The sequence below is a fragment of the Sitophilus oryzae genome, unplaced genomic scaffold, assembly GCF_002938485.1.
Source record: "Sitophilus oryzae breed Bouriz unplaced genomic scaffold, Soryzae_2.0 scaffold_1307_pilon_pilon, whole genome shotgun sequence".
NCBI classification, from domain to species: Eukaryota; Metazoa; Arthropoda; class Insecta; order Coleoptera; family Curculionidae; genus Sitophilus; species Sitophilus oryzae.
The window spans coordinates 1,002,551-1,026,443 of NW_022145957.1; the positions used below are offsets into that span (position 1 = coordinate 1,002,551).

Consider the following 23,893-nt stretch of genomic DNA (forward strand, 5'->3'; position numbering starts at 1 on the left):
ATTAATGCACGCCCATACCCAAAATGTGTCCAAAAATACTACTTGCCAAGTAGAATTTTTGGACACATTTTAGGTAATGTTTCTAATAATTCTATCTCTGTTTCTTGACACAAAATGGAAACGGTATGCCACAAATACGAAACATTTTCCAAACCTATATATTATATATGGCTTTATTACATGTGTTTCCAATGTGGTGGCACTAGCCCTTTCCTGAAATGTTTCGATGCAAAATTGAATAGTTTTGGAGAACACGTTTCGAAACATTTTCTGCAATTTGTGTCTAAGATGTTTCCGTTTTCAGCAGCCACTGTTTCTAAATGTGAAGAAACAAAATACCAAACTAAAATAGTCTGCATGTGAATTTCAAAATGAAAACAAGCATCAACAATGTCGACCTCCGCCATATTTTTTTTGTCTTAAGATCTTAGTTTTTAGGTTCCCTCGCACAAAAAATGTTTGGCAAAAGCAAAGTCATCGTTTAATTTAATAATATACTTTCATATTTTTAATGCTCCTCCTATATATCATTATTTTTTGTAGCTACAATATATTTTTGTTTAAAATATAGATTCTTATTTTTATTTCTATATCATGGTTCTAAAAATAACAATTTATAAATTAAAGTAAGTAGAACCCGTTCTTATGAATTTATGAGCTCAACAGCCGATAAAAACATTTATTTTTAGTCAAAAAAGCTATCACTGCCAACATGGCGGAATTTTAGTTCATTATTTTATCAAATTGACGTGGAATTGGACAAAAATTATCTATATTATATCATATTTGTGTCTAAAAAGAGAGAAACTCGCCTTTCGAAAAATCGACAATAAATGGAAACCTTGTTTCCAAAATGTTTCGATTTAGCGCTTTCTGTGTAGAAATTGCGAACTAGTCACCTGTCAACAACGCCAATCAAATCATCTGGTCAAAATATATAAAACATTTTTATTTACTTATCATATTAAAACATAAAAACATGGTATTCCATTGTGGAAGAAAAGAGAAAAAACGTTTGCTGGTAACCTTTTTCTTCGGACTCCTGTTGGGTATGAATAGTGACTGTTAGCACATTTATTCCTAAAACAAATCATCTCTCTAATGCGTATAATAAATTATTATAAAATCGCATAAGCAAAATATCTGTGTGTGTACTCACCATATATTCTTCCTTCTGATTTTTTAATCATAGTACTGTTAAGGTGCGTATTCATTATCCGAACGAACGAACGAACGAACGAACGAATGAAAGTGCGGTATATTTAGACGGGGACCGAACGCATGCGGCCGTTCGTTCGGTCGTGCGCTCGACCATCCGCTTCGAGTCGGTACATCAAAGGCGTTCGCCTGCGTGCGCTTTCAGATTTAAGGTGCGTATTCATTATCCGAACGAACGAACGAACGAACGAACGAATGAAAGTGCGGTATATTTAGACGGGGACCGAACGCATGCGGCCGTTCGTTCGTTCGTGCGCTCGACCATCCGCTTCGAGTCGGTACATCAAAGGCGTTTAGACGTCATGGTACAAAGAATACACGGTATGATCGATAGCGGCTCCAATTTCGTTCAGTTCGCGCATACCACCTGTGACGTCACTAGGAAAATGAGGAATAAATAAAAAATAAAGAAAGTTGACAGGAGATCTGCATTTTTGAGGTTATGGTTAAGAATTTTTTATTTTTAAGACTTTTTAGTTCGTTTAATTTAATAATTACTAAAACCAGCAGTTCCAAAAATATATTTAAGAATAATAATTATATATTAACATGGATTTGGACGATAATAGGTAAAAATACTAAATTTATTTCTATATTCGGTATAAAATTGTTTATTCGGTTTTTAGTTTGCGATGTTTATGGTAATAATTTTCATTTTCATTGCCTCTGAATTCACATGAGGACAGAGTTGAGGATATCTATGGAAAAGTAACCACAAGAGGAATTGTTACATCATTTAAAAAATATTGGGAAGTTTATTGTTTCCCATCGAAAAGTAGAAAATGCCAATGCAGATGAACGTATTGTAATTGTGATAGAAGTAATTCTAAGGGTGAAGTTTATTATAATTAGTGGAAGTAATACCAAGGGTGAAGTTTATTATAATTAGTGACCTCTGCTTCTTTTTATATGTAGAAGTTTCTGGTTTTGAGAATAAATCGGTTGAACGACACCCAAAATTTAAAGGAAGTATTTGCATACCCAGAATATGCCCATCAAGGATTATATAGCTCAAATTTCCTTTAATGGTAGGCAATTATTCAATGCAAATTAATTTTGTAAGTGACTGAAATATTAAATAGTTTACAATATGGTATATCACTAAAAATATATTACTTTTAGGTACAATTAGGGCCCGATACATTTCAAAAAGTAGAATATTATTTTATATTAAATGAGGTATTGTACTAACAATCAATTTATATTAATAACGGAGATTAAAAAATAACAGAATAAATAGTTCTTTTTTTTTATACTACAAAAATAAACTATAGAATACAACAGTATTTAAAAAAATAAATAAAAAGTTATGTCCCGGCCGAGATTCGAACTCCGGTCTCTCGCTTCCTAGCCCGACTCCTTACGCACTGCTCCACAGTAGCTTGCTTAGCGATAATTCAATGACGGTATATAAACAAAAAAACAGGTTTATAACAATATCTTGACGATTTGAACTGGCGCGCGAATGAAGAAATGCGTGCGGTCTTCTCGTGCGGTTCTATCGTGCGGTCCCCGTCCATACCACTAGCGAACATTCGTTCGTTCGTTCGTTCGTTCGTGCGGATAATGAATACGCACCTTTACGTTTTTCTCATCGGTTCCGTGTGGATAGAAAGTCACAATTTATTTAAACACTATTTATTTAACACTAATTAAAAAAAACAATACCAATTAAAAAACTTAAAGAACTATTTATAACTTATTTACAATTTATCTAATTATTTATCTAACAGAAATTTATTTTGAATTAGCGCGGCGATTGTAACTGTACGCGTCGATTGGTTATTTATCTCTCTCTTCCTTAGGCCCCGGCGTCTGCTTTTATACCGACAGGTAAAGAACTCTAGAATAGTCCATAGATCGTTAGGTGCATAGAGAAGGTTTCGATTGTTCTCGTATGTACTACTCCATTCCAGTAGAACTCAATACTTCTCGAATCTTCGAATGAATCATTACGGTGTCTATGCGTTGTTAAGGTCACCCGAGGGCGGGCCATATTGTTAGGTTAGGTCCACACCGGTCCGCAACAGTACTATAAAAACTTGAAGAATGCTTAAATGCAAAAACTGCAGAACAAAATCCAAATAATAAAGTAAGGTTATGTTCTCATATTTCACAGAATATGAAATCCACATCTGTTTCTTAAAAGTTTGTGACATTAAAGTCTTTATTGTTATAGCTTGTGTAGCGAAACCATATTTTGGTAAAATGTTTCGAAACAAAAAGCGATTTATATTCCAAACGAAAGATATGTATCAAAAATGTGACGAAACTGTTTTGTAATGTTTCTCAGCAGATATTTTGTTTCATTTTTGTGTCTAAAAATGCTACTTGGGATAGTATTTAATAAGATAAAATCGTATTAACTATATTTTTAGATGGGTAAAGGACTTTAACGCTTGTTTTAAAACCATATTTCTTCTGGATTATTGTATTACCTCTCTGCAGTTTGCTACAACTCTAATTCAAATTATACAGGTAACAATTATGTGTGTATTATGTTAACAATTATGTTGTATTAATGTAATTTTACTTTTTATATTTATATTATCCAAATATAACACAATTTCATTGATTGATAAATACCATTTCTCATCGTTTACAACAAAAAATAACAAGAATTTGCACAGCATATTTTTCGCTTTTATTTATTTAACAGTTATGTTTATTAAGTAATCTTAATGATAAAGTATAATTACTACATAATAACTACTATATACTTATCTTTAAAACTACTTTTGAAAATATACAGGTATCCTTCGTTTTAGACGGAGGTTATGTTAATTCTAATAATAAGTTATAATTAATTCTAAGAGCATTACTACAATGATAAGTAAATATGAATGTTCTTTCTTCAATTTTCTAATTTTCATAGATCATGTGCTATGGTATGACATTTATGAAGAGTTATCTGCGGTGCCAGAACTAAATCTTCATATAGATCTTCAGTTTCACTTCTAATAATTTTAATTCTTCTTCGGTGATTTCAACATTATCTGATTCAAGTGGGTATTTTACATATTTCTGATGCAAATCACTTAAATCCATTTCCAGGCAACGAATTTACTAAATAAGCAATTTCTTTAATTTGATCAAGCACCTGCGCATGTGTGGCAGTTTCCGGCCAAATGTGAGCAATATGTTGCCGTTTCTCCATCGTATGATACAACTCGATAACTCGTTGATTTCTTTTTTAGAATTGAGTTACATACATATAAACTTTTCCTATGGCATTAATAAAACAGCGCAGTGATAAGTGAACCGCGTAAAATAAGTTACTGGTATCAAAAGTGTATATTCGTCGGTGAAATGTGATAAACTGCTAACTCCATTATTCCTAATTTTATAGGAGAGCAAAAAACCAGTACAAAAAATATGTACACATGTAGGAAGAATGTTCATGCGTTAATATGATAAAGAGATAAGAATTTTATTTGCTGGGGAACAATATAACTCAATATTTCGTGTTACATCATTTTTTTCAGACACAATAGGGACACAATAGCAGATATTCGTCTTGCAGAACTAAGAAATAAAAATATACTTCTGGAGATAGCAACCTTCATTGTTTGAATTTTGAAAATGGAATTGAATATTACCCAAACAGATAATCAATTAAATTTAAAAAATATGATATTCATAACCATATATTTATAATATCGTCGGTCTAGAAGTAAAACATACAAGTTCAAAAGCGAATAAATTTTTAATGCATTTTTAAAGAACTGAAGTAGCAGCATTTTGGACTTAATGAATATGAAAATAATTTAAAAATTAAACTTATAATTCTTAGAAGATATGGTAGAATCCTTCCATGCTTATCCTAATTTTTATACAAAGTTAGTAGACCGAGCTTGGAAAACAGTGCGTGATTTTATTAAATTTTTATTACTTTACTCTTTATTTTTTTAATTTTTATAAAAATTATGCATCATTTACGTGGAAAAACGTTGAAAAAAATAAAACTGATTAGGTATTATGGAAATTCTTGTACAAGTAAGTAAGTAGTCGCGGGCCCCCTTTATAGGTTATTATTATACCCCCCCCCCCTATAGGTATTATTTATTATATTTCAGTTAGTTCATTATTTATTAACAATATTTGCTTTTGCATTGCATTATGGTATTTGCATTGCATTGGTTTACCTTGCATTAGGGTAGCTCCCTGATTTCTATACAGGATGAGTCTTAAAGAAGTGCAAATATTTTCAGGGCTGGTAAATCTCGATAAAAGAAACATAATATTTTATCTTTACCGTTTTTTCAAATAAATCCAAAACAACCGAGTTATTTCACTTTTAAAATTTCCAATTTTTTGCTATAATTTTCAGAATCATTGGATTTTCTTTCTTGTAAATTTAATCTACTACCTACATATCTTGCCATATTACAAAGTATGTTTTTAAACTAAAAATTAAAAAAAAATCCAAAATTTAAAAAAAATCCAAATTTTCAAGGAAAAAAAATCGCGCCAAAACCCTTATAATCGTGTTTCTTGGGTCGATATATACTACCCCTAAAAATATTTTATATAATAGGGAAAAATGTAAGGCGAAAAAATACGCAAAAAAAATCCACACGGGCCCCTCCTTACATTGCCACCCGGGCCTAGTGCGACCCTGGATCGACATACTGTACTAAAGAAACATACGAGTATGAATCCGTGTGTTTGCTTTAGCGTGATCGTAACGGAAATTACGGAGATAGCAGCATTTCGGTGGCTATTTCAGATCACTGGGAGTTAGCAGATATTATTGAGTTAAAATAGCGAATTTTCTTTAATGGGAAAAAATGTATTTGCTTTCCCTACTTATAGAGTATTTTTTTTCTTTCTAATGGTATAAAAAACTTATTAATGTAAAAAATGGAGTTAGCAGGTTATCACGTTTCACTGACGATATTCGAAACGGTGTATAAATAGGCCGCGTAAAACGAGTGATTCATATACTAGACCTTCAAAAGTAATTGTTATACTTTTATGACCTTATCATTTATATTAAAAGTTAATTATAATAACTATATTTTCAAATATTTTAAATACCTACTATTCAAAATATGATCTAGAAATGCATTATTCTGTAGAAACCTCCGAAATATAAAGTTTGATCATGCTTTTGAATAGGCTTTACAATAATTTCGTTGTTTTAAGTTTGTTATTTATGAACTATTCAAATTAGTAGACACATTAATATCAATAAAATAAGTATATTCGTGCACTTACTTTAAACCAATTATTTAGAAATTTTTATTTAAAATTTGCTTCATAAATTAAATATGTCTAAAATGATAAAATTTTTTGCAATAATTGCAATTATTGCAAATAAAAATATTTAAAAACGTTTGTTGAGTAGACAGTTGACTGAAATGATAAATTTGGGAACCTTTTTTTAAATTTAACAGTTTCTGTTGAACTTTTGGCACAAAAACATTTGACATTTATTATTTCAATCTAATAACTACCGTATCTTCAAAAAAATACGGCGTCAGCGATGGCTATGAAATGAAGATCGCTGTCATTTTATATGTGAATTTATGTGGGAAATGTCATCCATCGTCATTTCCCAGCCAACTGAACGCCGTTTCTTTTCGATCATACGGTATTTAGTCTACTTGTTTAATTTATATCAATGATGAAAGGTATTGATAATTTCGATTCCAAATATCTCCAGAACCATTACTCCTAGAGATTTTTTAGAAAGAGGCTTTTTCTTACGTAAAAGACGCCGTAAATGTATATTTTTTACTCAGTAGTTCTATACAAGTACGGACGTTACTCTTCAAACCAAAAAATATTTAAGTGTGGCGCCCTCTACAAGTAGGAGACATATCGACATGAAAATCAAATTTCTCATATCAAAAAACTCCCAGACAATAATTTTTATCCAAATATCAACGTTAGTTCCAGGGGTGGATGGGCCATATGGGAAAACGGGGAAATTCCCGGTGGGCCGGTGGAAAGATGGGCAGGTTTTAGCTTAAAAAATTAGAGCTTAAAAAAAGATTGGATTTGACAAAATTTAAATGGTTAACCATTTAAATGGTTAACCATTTCTTTTAACTAAAGTGACGTAAGATCCTTAGTGATCCATAACTAACTAATCAATTTGCATCAGTATAATCGTCAGTTGCTTTTAAATATAAACACCAATTTGTAAAATAACTATTGTAAGACGTCTTTCTCTGAGACACTTATAATTTTAATAAACATCTGTTTGTTCGGTTTGAACATTTTTATTATACAAGGTGACTTTATAAATGCAAATATTTTCAGGGCTGGTAGATCTCAATAAAAGAAACATAATATATTCTCTTTACCGTGTTTCAAATAAGTCCAACTGAGTTATTAAAATTTGAAAATTAAAAAAAAAATATTTATTTTTAAAAAAATTTGAGCCACCTCAATTTTCCAGTATTTGCCAGTATCTCTTTTCGTACCGTAATATCAGAGATTAAGAAACTATACCGTGGGGGAAAATTTGCGGTGAACAGGAAGTTCTAAAAAGTTTTCTTAAATATACAGGAAAATTTAAAAGAAAATGCACGCTTTTTAACATTTTTTTTGCAAAAGAAACCTCATCGACGTGTTCTTGGGGTCGAAATATACCACCCCTGAAAATATTAACACTTATTTAAGACTCACCCTGTATAGTTTTACCACTATTCTTATATTAATAACTAATAAATATGACTGACTGGCAGCAGAAAAGAGAAAGAATAGTATTAGGTAAATTTAAATATTCTTGATTCACAGATCTAAGTGTATACTAAGGATACGGTAACGTAGATTGACAACTAGGGGCGTAGGCAACTATTTTTCGAGCTCCCCTTTGTAAAAAGATTGACGAATTTGACGCGAACTCTGCAGTTGACAGAGAAAACATGTGATGGATATCTATGCTTGAGAACTAAAAGCCAAGTCTAAATTGTTGTCTAAATTGTTGCTAAAATTAATTTACTAAAAATTACTGAGACAGCAGAGAAGAGTTAAATAAGGTTTAAACTAGATTAGATAATAAAATATTAATACGTCTGGAAAATCCAAATATTCTTATTATGGACCGTAACATAGCATTACCTCAGAACACATTTATATACACTGCCAGGTCTAGGTTTTTTTCGTTTGAGTCATGGCATTATCATACAAGATGCCAAATGTAGAAAAGTATAGAGAAAAAGTGATATATAACAACCTAAAAAATGCAGCAGTTTTAATGGCGACCGCAGTTCATTCAGTTAAAAACACGTATACACGACGAGGTTGCTGCTCTATCAGAAAAGAGAGTTCTTTCTACAATGTGTAAGAAAGTATATACCTGAAAAGCTAAAAACAATGTATTTCACAGAGGATTGGGCCAGCTGAACTGAATCAATCAGGAAGTCAGTTTCTCAAAATCGTGACTTAAAATTGTAGCCTATTCAAGATCAAATTACCGTTATCAATAATGGAAATAAAGAAGTAGAACCCTGTAAAACTGAGCCTGAGAAATAAAGCAGTAGCACCCTCTAAAATTGATCTTTGTGAAAATTTCATCAAGAAAATTTCAATTTTTTTAAAAAACCGAAGGCAAAAGAGCTTTTCTCGCACGAGCGAAAAACACACTTACCTATATATTAATAAATAAAATATGTTTTTAGTTATGGTCATTTTGTTTTTGTGGATTTGGGCCGGTTTTCTGTTTTTCCCGGGCCGGTTTCCACTTCCCCATCCACCCCTGGTTAGTTCAGAAATTATTTGGAAAAAATCGAAATAAAAATTAAACTTATACACCCTGTATCTCCAAAGCTAAGCATCTAAGTACGTACATTTATGTTACTTATTTTTATTTGCAGAATATGAAGGGGGGGGGGCAGAATGAATAGAGTACGGACCACCCTAAATAAAATCAAAAGTAAAATAAAATCTAATTTTTAATTCATTTTCAGGGTGTTAAAATATTGTTTAACCTAACATTTTTAATACACTGCTTCTTGGAACTATTGGCACTCTCTTGGAATGCAAATGAAATTTTAATTGAGGTAAGATTATTTCTTAGGTACTCGTATTTAACAAAAAAGTAACGTAAGAACGAAAAAAACCTGTCAAGTTGACTTTGCCATGAACATTAGCTATATAATTATTGTACTTATATAATCATCATTTTCAATCCAATGACACGATATTTTTCTATATCGCATTGTACAGAAGGGTACAAAAACTATGTCAAAGAATTACTATATGCTTATATTAGTTTTTCCTTATACAATAATTTTTTACAGAGTTCCACCGGACTTTCCAAAGCTCTATTTAACAGCCCCTGGTATAAACATAGCAAATACTGTAAATTCCTAATAAGAATAATGATAATGAGATGTGGAAAGCCCCTGACTATGTCAATAGGTCCGCTTGGACAAATGAATATTGACATGGCAATATCGGTAAGAAAATTGGAGTTTCTTAGACATTAGCTCATAGATTTATTTGTTTATAAAGCTAAGTTTTATCAGAAAATTGCATAAAAGGCCAGTTAAAGGCTAATACTTTTTGTACGATTATCTATGTACAGGGTGGGTCAAATTCGACGCTTTTAAAGAGAAACAACCTTTTCTATGGGAGATAGACGAAAACTAATATTGGTGTCTGGAGCTCAATTTTTATCAGAAATATGATGGTGAAAACCGCACATCGATATCTGTTACCGTTTATGAGTTACGGGGTGTTTTTCGAAAATGTGCATATTTAACAAATCGCTGTAACTTTTTTACTATTAGAATTTTTTAGAATTTAGAATGAGTGGTAGGGGGGTTAATCACTTCGACCTTACAGATCCATTGTGTCCCCCTTTCTTGAATCATAACTCATCATACAGTCCCAGGGCTTTGACAAAAGCCAGTATCTGGGACGGTTTTATAGAGGGTAGTTCTCCATCTCCAATATCAGTCGTACCAAAATTCATGGCACGAATGGTTGTCGTCTCGGCGCACTCAGCGATGAGGTGTACTGGTGTTTCCCCATCTTCCCCACAGAATCTGCATTCGCCGTTTCTTCTTAGTTTCAATCTACTGAGGTGTTCATTGAGGAGACAGTGTCCTGTTAAAAACCCCGTGACAATCCGAAGATTGTTCTTACTCAGACCCAGAAAGGTCTGTGATTTTTCTTGATCATAAGCCCTCAGAAACTTCTTCGAGTGTCTTAGACCATTGCAAGATTTCCATTCCAGGTTGCGGATGGAATCTTCCAAGTTCTTGAGTTCCGCCTTGAGTTGGTTACCACTTGGAAAGCAGAACGGTTCTGGTCCACTTAGTGGAGTGTTCGCTCCTTTCCTAGCTAGATTATTTGCTTTTTCATTGCCTTCTATCCCTTGGTGAGCAGGCACCCAGTGTAGAAGGACTTTGTTTTCTTTGCCTAATTTATTCAGCTTCTCTATGCATTCTTTGACCAATTTCGAATTGATTGATACTGAGTTGATCGCCTTTAACGCTGCTTGACTATCAGATAAGATGGCTATTTCTTGTTTCTGATAGTTCCTATCTAAGATAAGTTGTACGCATCTCTCGATAGCGTAGATTTCTGCTTGTAGGATACTAGGGTAAGTGCCCATTTGTTCGGAGTAATTAGCTCTCGGCCCAAACACCCCGATCCCTGTTCCCGTATTGGTTTTGGAAGCATCAGTATACCAAGTTATGGTATGGTCTTTTAACTGCTGGGCAAGCGTTTCGCTCTTCCAATCCTTCTTATTGCTCAATACTACATTGACATGTTTGTCAAAGTTGTACGTTCTTGGCATATCGTCCACTGGGAATTGCAGGAGTGGTATTTCCTTTTTGAGGGTGTTCCAAGCTCCTGATCTGACAATTCTCCCAGTACTAATTCCGTTAGTGACCATTCTAATCATTGTCGCATTGGCATATCTACCAATGACAATGTGCAGTGGTGTTAGATCTAGAATGACCTCCATTGCTGCTGTTGGACAGGTTCTCATGGCTCCTGTGATGCAAACACATGCTAGTCTCTGGACTTTGCATAGGTTTAGCCTTGCCGTCCGTTGCTCTAGTTTTGTGTACCAGGCAACTGCTCCATAAGTAATCATGGGTCTTACTATCATGGTATACATCCAGCGCAAAATGTTAGGGGAGCAGCCCCATCTATTTCCGGCCAGTCTTCTGCATATCATGAGAGCCTTTATGGCTTTGCTGGTAGTGTTCTTAATATGCCTGTTCCACAGGAGTTTACTGTCCAGGGTTATTCTCAGGTATTTAACTTCCTGTGTTGGCAGTATTTCCTTTCCATCTAGTTGATTCTTTTCAAGTTTTTCAGACTTCGCCTTCTGGTGAATGGCACTATCGCGGTTTTGTCTGAGTTGATACTCAGCCCGACAGTCCTACACCATCTCTCAGTGATACGGAGTCCTCTTTGGATAATATCACGCAAGGTGCCTTCATGTTTCCCCCGAGCGATCATGACTATGTCATCTGCATACCCAATGCAGTGTATTCCCGATAGAGTTAATTCATCTAGTAGTTCATCCACCACCAAGCTCCACAGCAAAGGGGAGGTTACTCCACCTTGTGGAGTTCCTTGCGTTGTTTTAACAGCTACAGTTTTGGTGCCCTTCTGAGCCTCTGCTGTTCGTGTTGACAGCATTTCCCAAAACCAGCGAATAATAGTTCTGTTCACCCCTCTTGTTTCTAGAGATCGCCTGACCACCTTATGTGGTATATTGTCAAACGCCCCCGCAATATCCAAGAAGGCACAAATTGCTGTTTCTTTGCTATCCCGACTTGTCTGTATTAGCTCCGTTAATTGGTACAGAGCAGTTTCTGCGGATCTGGCCGTTCTATATGCATGCTGACTATCATGCAGTGGTTTAACCTTTAGATGATTTTCTTCAATATGGTTGTCAACTACTTTCTCCAGCGTTTTTAATATGAACGATGTGAGACTAATAGGCCTAAATATATATATTATTTTTTATATATATATATATATATATATATATATATATATATATATATATATATATATATATATATATATATATATATATATAAAAAAACTTTTTTACTATGGAAAATTTTGTATTTTTATGAAAACATTTCCAAAGCACCTTTTTACGTAGAATTTAATGGTTTAAATATATATTCTTTTAAATTAATAATTTAAGAGTTATCAACAGAAAAATTGATTTTTTTATTTGGGACACCCTGTATATTTTTAATTAAGTAAAAAGAACATAAAATTATCTTTCCAAAAATATACCACACTTGATATTTTGTTATAGTCCCCTTCGAAATACAGAATTTTTATAAGTTCGCCACTTTTAACTAGTAGGCTTTTGACCCCTTATGGATGATCTGCCCCTAATGGAACTCGAAAACATATTTTTCCAGCAAGACGAGACACCGTCTCCGAACGCTGAAATTATCAGCAAATTTTTGCAGCCACTTCGAGAATAATTGAATAGCTAACCAAGATCCCAGACCCCAGCCGTTTGCCGTCGAGGCCGCCGGATTTAGTGCCTGTTATCCTTAGTGGATTTTAATCTTTGCAGAAGAATAAAGGTTCTTATTTTTAAATTTCCCATAACTAAACAAGAATTAGAAGTACTTAGTGGTTATGCGAGGGTATTTTTCACCCTCAGTAAGTTAATGAATTCCGCGAGAAATGTTCAAAAACGGTCCCGTCTGTCCATAACAGAAAACGGTCGACATGTCGAGTCTTGGTTTGCTATTAATCTTTATTGTTATTAGATATAGTTTAAATATGTTGATGTTGTAAAATATAGTTTAAATTGTTATAAAATTCTGCATCTCTCAGTGCAAATTGCTGCTCACAGCTAGATTTTTTTTTGCATTACAGCCTGCGCCATTCAAAGCCTACTTATTCAAAATCGGCGAATTTTTAAAAACTCTATATCTCGGAGAGGAATCGAGCAAAATATCAAGTGTTCAGGCTAGCTGAGACATTTTTGTTAGACTATAATAATTGTTTATAGTTTTAAGTTACTCTACTCTATTAACAAAGTTGAAGAAATTTCCCATTATAAAAACCTTATTAAGGTACCTTACCTTTAAGATAATAAACGACCCTACTTTATATTTGTAAAATTATAACTTTAACTTAACTATTACCACTGGGAATTTTGATCGTAAAACTATATAGCTGTCGCAGACGTCTGTCTATCTAAACAATGTAAGTTTAGGGCAGTGTCGTCCACTGTTATGAATATTAGATTTAAGAACATGAAAATTGTATTGTACGCCTATGGCTATTTTTGAAGTGAGACATTATTTAAGAGACTGGAACGTGGTTCTAGGGAGAGTACGCTTTACGCGTCCAGAGTACGCACGACGCGTCGAAAGACGCCATCCGCATATCGACAATTTTTCTTTGGCTTTTATAATATTGTTACGAGAAATTTTAAACGTTGTTATTTTAAGTATAATTAATAAGTTTCACTTGTGTTATTTGTCTACAATATAAGTGTGTAAAAGTTATCGTTGTTGAATGTTATTTCAACTGGTCCTTCGACAGTCCGACTACCAGAATCATCCAGATTTTGGTTCTCCGCCAAGATACATTTTGGTCCTACAAGCCAGAAACATTTTGGTTTTACGAGCCCCAACCATTTTGGTCACTTCGCCCGGATCAAGGAATCAGAAAAACCTATGGAAAATTGATGTTATGAAGATATCGAAGCAGTTTGAAGATTGAAGAAGATGATTTGGTGAGATCGTTTTTGATTAGCGCTATATCCTTATTTCCTTTTACCTACTCCTTCCTTATTTTTCATAATCTCGTATTTGTTAGTTCAGCGTAAAATTGTAGCATATATATCTCGTATTTCTAGATGTCAAATAGACATATTTCACGTAAAAATATATTTTCTTGTTGTTTATTTCTCGTAATCACGTCTCGTAATATCTTGTATTGAAATATCTCGTATATTATTAGTTTAAATAGTATACTACACGTAACGATTTATTCTCGAAAGAAATTTAATCCTCGTACAATTGTTATAGCATCGTTTTTCAATCGTTTCTCGTTAATCAATGCACGTTTTGGTTTAAAAAATACGTATTTTCTCGAATTTCTCGAACGTCACGAATTTCTCGAACTTCACGAATAATAAGTTGATTCTCGTCTCGCATTATATTTATTGATTTAATCGTTATCTCGCACGTATATACTCGCTAGAATAAGTTCTCGTTCTCGAATCAATATTGAAAAGCCATTTTATACGAATCGTAAGTCAAAATGCCACGAAACAAATCGTCGAAAACTAACAGTAACTCTAATTCAAACGATGATGAAAAATCAGAACTTATACACGCACGTAAGGTAATTTCAGCTCATTTATCTCGTTTTTCTCAGTTTTTAAAAATTCAGGAAGATATCGAAAATATTCTAGACGTTGATGTATTTCAAATTGAAAGCAGGTTAAAAATCGTGGAAGAGGATATGAGTAAATTTAATCGAATTCAAACCCGTCTAGAGTACTTAGTACCAGATGAAGATGATCAAGGCTTACATTTGGAAACGTTATTTTATTCGGAAATATCGTTGGCAAAAAAGATAATATCATGTTTTAACAAATCTCAGCAAGAGATAATCGAAAATAAAGTAAATTTCAATTCATCTCGCACGCAACAAGGAACGCAAGGCTCTGCAGTTGCGAGGTTACCACATTTAGGTCTGCCTACATTTTTTGGCAATTACGAGAGCTGGTTTAGTTTTATTGACACTTTCGACTCGATTGTTAATAATCACACGGATCTATCGGATGTAGACAAATTTATATATTTGAGGTTATCATGTAAGGGAGATGCCTTAAAATTAATAGAATCGCTAGACGTCACGGCAAGTAATTACTCGGTTGCCATAGAACTATTAAGGAAGCGTTATGAAAATCGAAGAGCAATAATTAACACGCACGTAAAAAATAATTTGTTTAACCTACCAACTATTACACGCGAATCAGCATTTCATTTGCGAAAACTATTGGATACTTTACACCAGCATTTATCCGCGCTGGAAAAGTTACGACTGCCGGTTGATCAGTGGGATATTATTTTAATTCCAATTATTTTACAAAAACTTGACGACAAAACTAAACGCGATTGGGAATCAAAACAAAACGACCAAAGTTTACCCAAATTAAAAGATTTTACCGAATTTTTAAGGAAAATATGTTTTATGTTGGAAGCGATTCAAAATAACGATATCCAAAAACCAAGTTTAAAAAATCAAAACTTTCGTGAGACTAGCAGGCAAAATTCGAATAGTAGAAAATTATCTTACGCGTCTGTAGATTTAAAGTGCCCGGTATGTAAAGAAAGCCACTATGTGTATCAATGTAAAAGATTTAATAGTTTATCACTAGCTGACATATACAATGAAATAAGAAATCATAAATTATGCGGAAATTGTTTACGATCAGGACATTTCAAAAACGACTGTCATTCGCAAGGTTGCAAAAAATGTAACTTTAAGCATAATACGGCTTTACATGTAGATAGACAAAATTCCCGAACATTTCGAACAGCAAAATAGAAGCAGCAACAATGTACCACATAATCCAAGCAATAACAGATCGCAGGTACGACAGCAAACCGATGGCCCAGGCAGCCCTACATCTCAAAGAAATGAACAGGCGAATTTTGGAGAAGAAAACGTTAGGCATACTATGTGCATCGTAGACCGGAATACTGACCGAATTGAAACGGATTTGAATAATAAAAATATTACAGAAAATAGCAACGTCGGTAATTCATATTCGTACACAAGTGTTGATTCAAGTCAAGTTTTGCTATCTACGGCGAAAATATTAATTCAAAATTCCGACAATAAATGGATAACTTGTAACGCGATCCTAGACTCGGCAAGTCAATCGAACCTAATAAGTGAAAACTTATTTAAAATATTGAAGTTAGGATACGATAACGTAAATATTAGCCTATTAGGAATCGGTCACAGCGAAACACATATTGTTAAGAGAATGCATACAAAAAAATAAAATCGCGATTCGAGAATTTTGAAAGAAAGTTAACATTTTTAATCAAACCAGGTTATGTCACGGAAAGATTACCAACTGCTCAATTTAATAAAAGTTCATTTAGATATCCGAATAACATACAGTTAGCCGACGAGAATTTTAACGTGCCTAAAGAGATCGACGTCTTATTAGGTGCAGGTATCTTTTTTGTTTTAGTTAAATACGGAAAAATAAGACTGGGGAATAACTTACCCATTTTACAAGCTACATACCTCGGTTGGGTAATTGCGGGAATGTAGAAAATCATATAGTTAACGACAAACCGATCTGCAATTTTGTCTCGGAAGTAACGAACCAAGATCTTGATAAATCTTTAACGAAATTTTGGCAGATTGAAGAGTTAGAAAATAAAAAGCATTTGTCGAAAGACGAAAAATACTGCGAAGAATACTTTAAGATGACAACAAGGCGAAATTCAATGGGTCAATTTATAGTTAAATGTCCATTTAGACAAAATTTAAATTATCAGTTAGGCAATTCGAAGAAATGTGCATTAAAACGGTTTTATAATTTGGAAACACGCTTTAAGAAAAATGAAAATTTTAAAGATCTTTATACAAAATTCATACACGAATACGAAGATTTAGATCACATGCAATTTAATTGTTATTTAGAAGATGACAAATCAATAGAAAAGGAATCGTTCTTTTTACCTCACAGTGCGGTAATAAAAGACTCAATTACTACACGGTGTAGGGTTGTATTTGACGCGAGTGCGAAAAGTGAATCAGGCGTATCACTGTATGATCTTATGATAGTAGGCCCGACTGTTCAAGACGATCTATACAGCATTTTAATTCGGTTGCGGTTAAGAAAATTTGTCTTAAGTGCAGATGTTAAACAAATGTACCGATGTATTTTAATTGACAAAAGCGAACAGAGTTTTCAAAAAATTTTATGGAGAGACGATCCGAAAGAAAAAATTAAAGTTTTCGATTTAAAAACCGTAACCTACGGTACCGCAAGCGCTCCATACCAAGCCACACGCTGTTTAAAAGAGCTGTCAGAAATGAATAAACTTAAATTTCCACGTACTGCATCAATAATTAATAATTCCTTTTACATTGACGACTTGTTGATTAGTATAGATACAGAACAAGAAGCTATGGAAATTTATCACGAGCTAGTAGATATTTTATCGAGCGCGAAATTCGAATAACGAAAATGGTCGTCGAATAGCGAAAAAGTATTAAATTATATTTTAAGTACAAGTGAGAAACATGACGACAAGTTAGTATTATTTCACGACGACAAGGAGTTAAAAACTTTAGGTATTGCGTGGAGCCCTAACGAAGATGTTTTAAAATATTCAATAAAGATCACAAAGAGCGAAGAAAAGGTAACAAAACGATCTGTGTTATCTATAATTTCTGATATTTACGATCCGCTTGGATTGATTAGTCCAGCCATAATTAAAGCAAAATTAATAATACAAAAATTGTGGCACCTTAAACTAGATTGGGACCAAGATATACCGAATGATCTAAAAGAACGTTGGTTACAATTTTTATCAGAAATCAAGCATCTTAATAACGTAAGAATCGATCGTCACGTTTTGACAATTAACGTAGAAACGGTGGAGATGTATGGGTTTAGTGATAGTAGCGAAATAGCATATGGTGCTTGTATCTATTTAGCTTCAATAAAAAACGGTGAAAAAGAAATTAAACTTTTAACGGCAAAATCACGTGTTGCTCCGCTTAAAAAACAAACACTACCACGACTTGAACTTTTAGCAGCTCATTTGTTAGCAGAGTTAGTTTATAAGATAAAAAATACTTTGGATGTCGAAATATCTAGAACAATATATTTTACGGATTCGACAATTGTTCTAGCATGGCTAAAAACCGAACCATGTAATTTAAAAACCTTTGTTGGCCAACAGGGTAGCAAATATTATTGAAATTTCAAACATTCACGATTGGAGACACGTAAAAAGTAAAGATAATGCGGCAGACATCATATCGCGTGGTGTTAACCCAAAGGAACTTTCTGAAAACAATATGTGGTTTTTCGGACCTCAATTTTTAAGGTTGAAAAATTTAGACAGTGATATACAAAGTAACTTTGATTTAGAAATTTTACCCGAATTAAAAAAGAACACATTAAGCTTAAATGTTACTGAGAAAACTAAATTTGACAACAATGATATAACGGTGTTTACAATTTTCGAAAAATATACATCTTTTTGGAAATTAGTACGTGTTTTTGGATACGTGCGTAGATTAAAAAATCGTTGTTTATTGAAAGTCCCTATATCATCAGAAAATCTTAGCATACAGGAACTTAACGAAACGGGCAACGGCCCAGCTCCTTCGAAACACCGGTTCCCATTAGAACACCGAAGTTAAGCGACGTAAGGCGATGCTAGTGGATGGACGGGTGACCGGTTCGAAACTTTGCATCGTGCTGTTGTCCAAAAGGGAAAAGTGTAAAATCTATTGATACACACTGCTCATTCACGCCGGTTCAAGGCCGGATGAGATGAGTAAGAGTTAATTTAGACACTTCCTAAGTCGGTAGGCCATTGACCATGATATGGCCGAGGACCGCGGTTCGGATTCCGCGTAAACAAGTAGGTCCCGTCCAGTTTAGCCATTGCAGCAGAAAGGAGACGTTAACTTGAACCTCAAAAAAAAACTTAACGAAACACAGGAAATGTTAATACGACTAGCACAGCGCGAATGTTTTACGGAGGAAATATCAGTACTTGAATCGAAAAATAGTAGAAACGTACATAAAAATAGTAAAATACTAAGCTTACACCCGTTCTTAGATTCTAAAGGCATATTACGAGTCGGCGGTAGATTATCAAACGCAAATGTCAGTTACGATCAGCAACACCCGATAATATTACCCTACAAACACAAGTTAACGGACTTAATAATTTTAGATTCACATATTAGAAACTTCCATGCTGGAATTCAGACATTACTATCAATTCTACGTTTAAAATATTGGCCTGTTATATTCTACAAGCCAGAAACATTTTGGTTTTACGAGCCCCAACCGTCAAGCATGCTATATTTTTTGAAAGGTAATTTTAAATTCTTTTCTATGAATTAAAAATATACAGGGTGTCTCATATAAAAAATCAAATTTTCTGTTGATAATTTTTAAATTATTAATTTTGAAAAAATTATACTTAAACCATTAAATTCTACGTAAAAAGGTGCTTTGGAAATGTTTTCATTGAAATGCAAAATTTTCCATAGCAAAAAACTTACAGCGATTTGTTAAAAACCATAGACTTAAAATAAAATATAGACTACACTATTTACATCTCAACGCGGACAAACAACCTTTTTTGTACACATGTTTACTTCTGGGTACAGCCGACCGAGCCTTCCTCATCCAGCCTATGTTGTCACGTCTTTAATATTATCAATATTTTTTTTCTTCTTATACACATATATTGAGATATTAATACTACAGTTTAATAAAGTAGGTTTTAATATTCCATAGATGTATTAAATAGTCCTTATACTACTAAATTATAAGTCGGATACTGTTTAATAAGGATAAGTTCTTTACAATATGACAACACCGATTAGAGGCGAGGGAGCCTATTCATTCATTTATTACCTTGTAGTACGTGTCGCACGTGTGCGGTAAAGCTTTGTTGCCGCTATCTCCCCGGCTGTATTAACGCATTTTCTTAGCTTGTAGTCCTTAAGTGTTTATTTTATTGACTTTTTCTGTTCAAAAACTATAAAATATGGTTCGCCAGTGCCAAATTTGCAAGAAATTTGACTTAAATAATCCATTTAAGTCTTGAAACGACTTTTGACCGGTAGGCAACTCTCAATTTACCCATTGGCAGTCAGTGGCGTTGTTGTTGAAAGGCGCTTATTTAGATAATATTTTAGTAAAATGTAAAATCTGAATTTTTTCAAAATTTTATTTTACATTACATTATTTACTTACTTACATTGTAACAAAATCATAATTATAACCCTGTTAATAATTAATAATGTTTTCCGGTTTATTCTAAAATTATCTTCAGAATCTAAAATAACATACAAGAATTTTAAAATGATATTACATTATGAAACAATATTTTTTAATATACCGGGTCGTCTCAAAAGTGGCTCAACCCTATAACTTTTTTTATTTTTTCAGATAAAAAAAAACAGATTTGTATGTTAGTAGGTATATGACATAAATTAGGATTTATTGACGTATTCAATTGTTTTTGGTCTCTTTCTGTTTCACCGAAATGATTACATCTTTTGATTTTTAAAGGCACCCTCGGTATATTGCTACTTTATTCGATAAAAAATGACACTCTGAATAGAATGACATATCATATGTCAACTTTTGACATTGTCGCTTAAAAACATATCCTATTTTAAATTTCAATCCAGTTTTTCAATCCACTAAGTTTTAATCAAGGAGCCTTGGAAAATAGTTTTGATCGTCTAATAGGTTTCGTGTCTTGTCTAGGCCGGTTAAAAGATGTACAAATCGTATTTTTAATCATACATATGTCAATTTTGCAAATGGAACAAGGGTGACTCATTAGCATATTTGGAAAAGGCATTTTTTTATGAATATATTGATACCACACACTTGGTATTTCGAGCCAAATTGTCGTTATGAACCGCGTGTTACAATTACAATTAAACCATATGCGAAAATGTCAAAAGTTGACATATGATATGTCATTCTATTCAGAGTGTCATTTTCTATCGAATAAAGTAGAAATATACCGAGGGTGCCGTTTAAAAATTAAAAGTTATAGTCATTTCCGGTGAAACAGGAAGTGACCAAAAACAATTGAATGCGTCAATCAATCCTAATTTATTTCATATACTAACATACTAAATCTTGTTTTTTTATTTAAAAATATAAAAAAATTATAGGGATGAGCCACTTTTGAGACGCACCCGGTATAATAAAGACAGTACCGAGTTAAATAAATGTAGTTTTTATTTTATCCACTTCCTATCACCTTCCTTGCTTTAATGGAACAGATTTATGTTTTCTCTAATTTACATAATAAGACATCACTTAACCAGAAAAAAAATTACAACAATCATATTTTTTTTTCTCTCCCTGTCGCCGATTCTATTATATCTGTGGAATAGATCCTGTTTTGATTAATATTAGGGGTTGTAAATGTTTGACTAAAATTAATAATTTATTATTAATTTCAAAAATTACCTAATTTCGATTATAAAATTTCTTCTATAACGTGTATTTTATTATTTTTATCCTTTTGGGACTCTAAATTGTTTTTTCTAAACTTTTATTTAAAAAACCTGTCCTAAATCTTAATAAAATTTAAAAAAGTTTAAATACGATATATTTTTAATTTAATTATAGCTTCATTAAAATAAAAAAATTACCCGGCTATGATACGAAGAGTTCAGGTGTACTTGAGAAACGAAAGACAGTGTTGTGTTTTTCGGCAGAGTCGTCAGGGAACGACCGTTATGACAGAGACAACCTATCTATCGCTCGTGTCGCACTCGTTATAACCTAAAACAATAACACAACAATAACAAGACAGTATCTGACCGCATGTTCCAGCTATTTATGAATGAGATGCTCAGTCTATATTTTATTTTAAGTCTATGTTAAAAACGCACATTTTTGAAAAACGCCCCGTAACTCCGAAACGGTAACAGATATCGATGTGCGGTTTTCACCATCATGTTTTTGATAAAAATTGAGCTCCAGACACCGACATTAGTTTTCGTCTATCTCCTACAGAAAAGGGTGTTTCCTTTTAAAAGCGTCCAATTTGACCCACCCTGTACAACTTTGAGAAACACCTCACTGTAGTATTGAGCAATAAAAAGGACTGGAAGAGACAAACGCTTGTTCAGTAGGTAAAATTTCATACCATAACGTGGTATAGCTATGCTTCCAAAACCAAAGCAGGGACAGCGATAAGAGTAGTTAGCCCAAAATTCTCAGAACTTACGATCGAGAAAAATCAAAGATTTTCCTTAATTTAAGTAAAAACAATCCTCGGATTGTCACGGGGTTTTTAACAGGAAACTGTCTCATCAACGAACACCTCAGTAGATTGAAGCTAAAAAACAACGGCGCATGCAGATTCTGTAGGGAGAATAGGGAAACAACTCATCGCCGAGGGCGCCGAGACGACAACCATTCGTGCCATAAACTTTGGTATCAGAGATGGAGAACTAGTCTCTGTGAAGCCGTCTCAGATACTGGCTTTTGTCAAAGCCCTGAAACAGTATGATAAGTTATATCTCAAGAAAGGGAGACGCACACTAGAAATGTAAGGTCGCGGAAATTAATCCTTCTCCCAAACATTCTACATTCTAGTAGACGCTCCTTAAACTACAAAGTAAAATTTGGATAGTTAATAATTTAATTATTAAATCGTGGTTCCCGATGGCATAGGGGTACAGCTCTTGTCTACCAATCTAAAGGTTGTGGGTTCGAATCCTATACAGCCGGCAGTTCATCAGCCAACTATTTTTAATAAAATAAATATAGTTTTTGTACCTAGGTCGACTCAGCCTTAAACGAGTACTTGGGATTCACAATCCTGAGGTAATAATAGGCGGTTGAAGCGTAGTGCTAGCCATATTACCTTCCTTGTATACCGAACGGCTCTAGCATGGCAAGCTGTACCTTGCTACTCCCAAGGCGTCGAAACGCTATACAGGGTGTCCCACAATTAGTGCGGCAAAGGGTTGTAGAGGGCATCAAAACAAGTCATTTAAGTATAGGAACCCATGTCAGGAAATGTGCCGTTTTGGCAGGAGGTGGAGTGAAACGTAAATTTCAAGTTGCATTATTTATTCAAAACATTTACAAAAACTGCTCAAAGTGCCGTCCAGGCGTGTGCATTTGTGTCTTCAACAGAATGGACGTCACTTTGAGCAGTTTTTGTAAATGTTTTGAATAAATAATGCAACTTGAAATTTACGTTTCACTCCACCTCCTGCCAAAACGGCACATTTCCGGTCATGGGTTCCTATACTCAAATGACTTGATTTGATGCCCTCTACAACCTGTTTCAGTTTGTCGCACTAATTGTGAAACACCCTGTATACGGGAGCTATTATATTAATAATTTAATAATTTCCTTGTAAAACACATTCCAAATATTTTAAGAAGAAATATATCATTTCTTTAGGTAGTATTTTTACAGTTTTAAAAATAATACCCGTTTTTTAATATTACTAATATATTTTAATTTTTAGAGAGTGAAGTTATCCTACACTTGTTTATCACTTTTACAAGCAAAGACCACTTAACATGAATACAGGAACACTAACATGCAGATCTAGTTAGTACTTAATAAAAATATATCAGCAAAAAATGTGTTTTTCTTATTCTCAAAATAATTTTAAATTGCCAAAACAAGTGATGCTTATTTCCAAATCCATTTAAATCAAATCGTCTTCTGGTCTAAAACTCTTCTGATCCAAAAAAAAACAGATCTCTTTTCTGCTCCTAATTCAATGCCAAGGTAAATATTTTCTTATCTATCTCATGGTTTTACTAAATAGATTATTAATGACTTTCTTTGATTACTTTATTACCTCTGGCTATTAAGAAGAAATAAAATATCACTTAGGTTTTATCAGTTTAATAATTATTATAAAAGTCACTCGTTATACAGGGTGTTTCAAAAAACATGTACCATTTCTCGTG

General features: G+C 33.4%; 1 protein-coding gene across 1 annotated transcript in view; it reads left to right on the forward strand.

Moving 5' to 3' along the window:
* The window catches only part of LOC115874880 (odorant receptor 10a), a 56,996-nt gene extending 33,503 nt beyond the window's left edge, over positions 1–23,493 (forward strand). Inside the window, exons 4-6 of the mRNA XM_030890178.1 lie at positions 9,141–9,233; positions 9,474–9,632; positions 23,440–23,493. Of these exons, the coding sequence (XP_030746038.1) occupies positions 9,141–9,233; positions 9,474–9,632; positions 23,440–23,493 (306 nt within the window). The remainder of the gene's footprint in view (positions 1–9,140; positions 9,234–9,473; positions 9,633–23,439) is intronic.
* Positions 23,494–23,893: the final 400 nt, after the last annotated feature.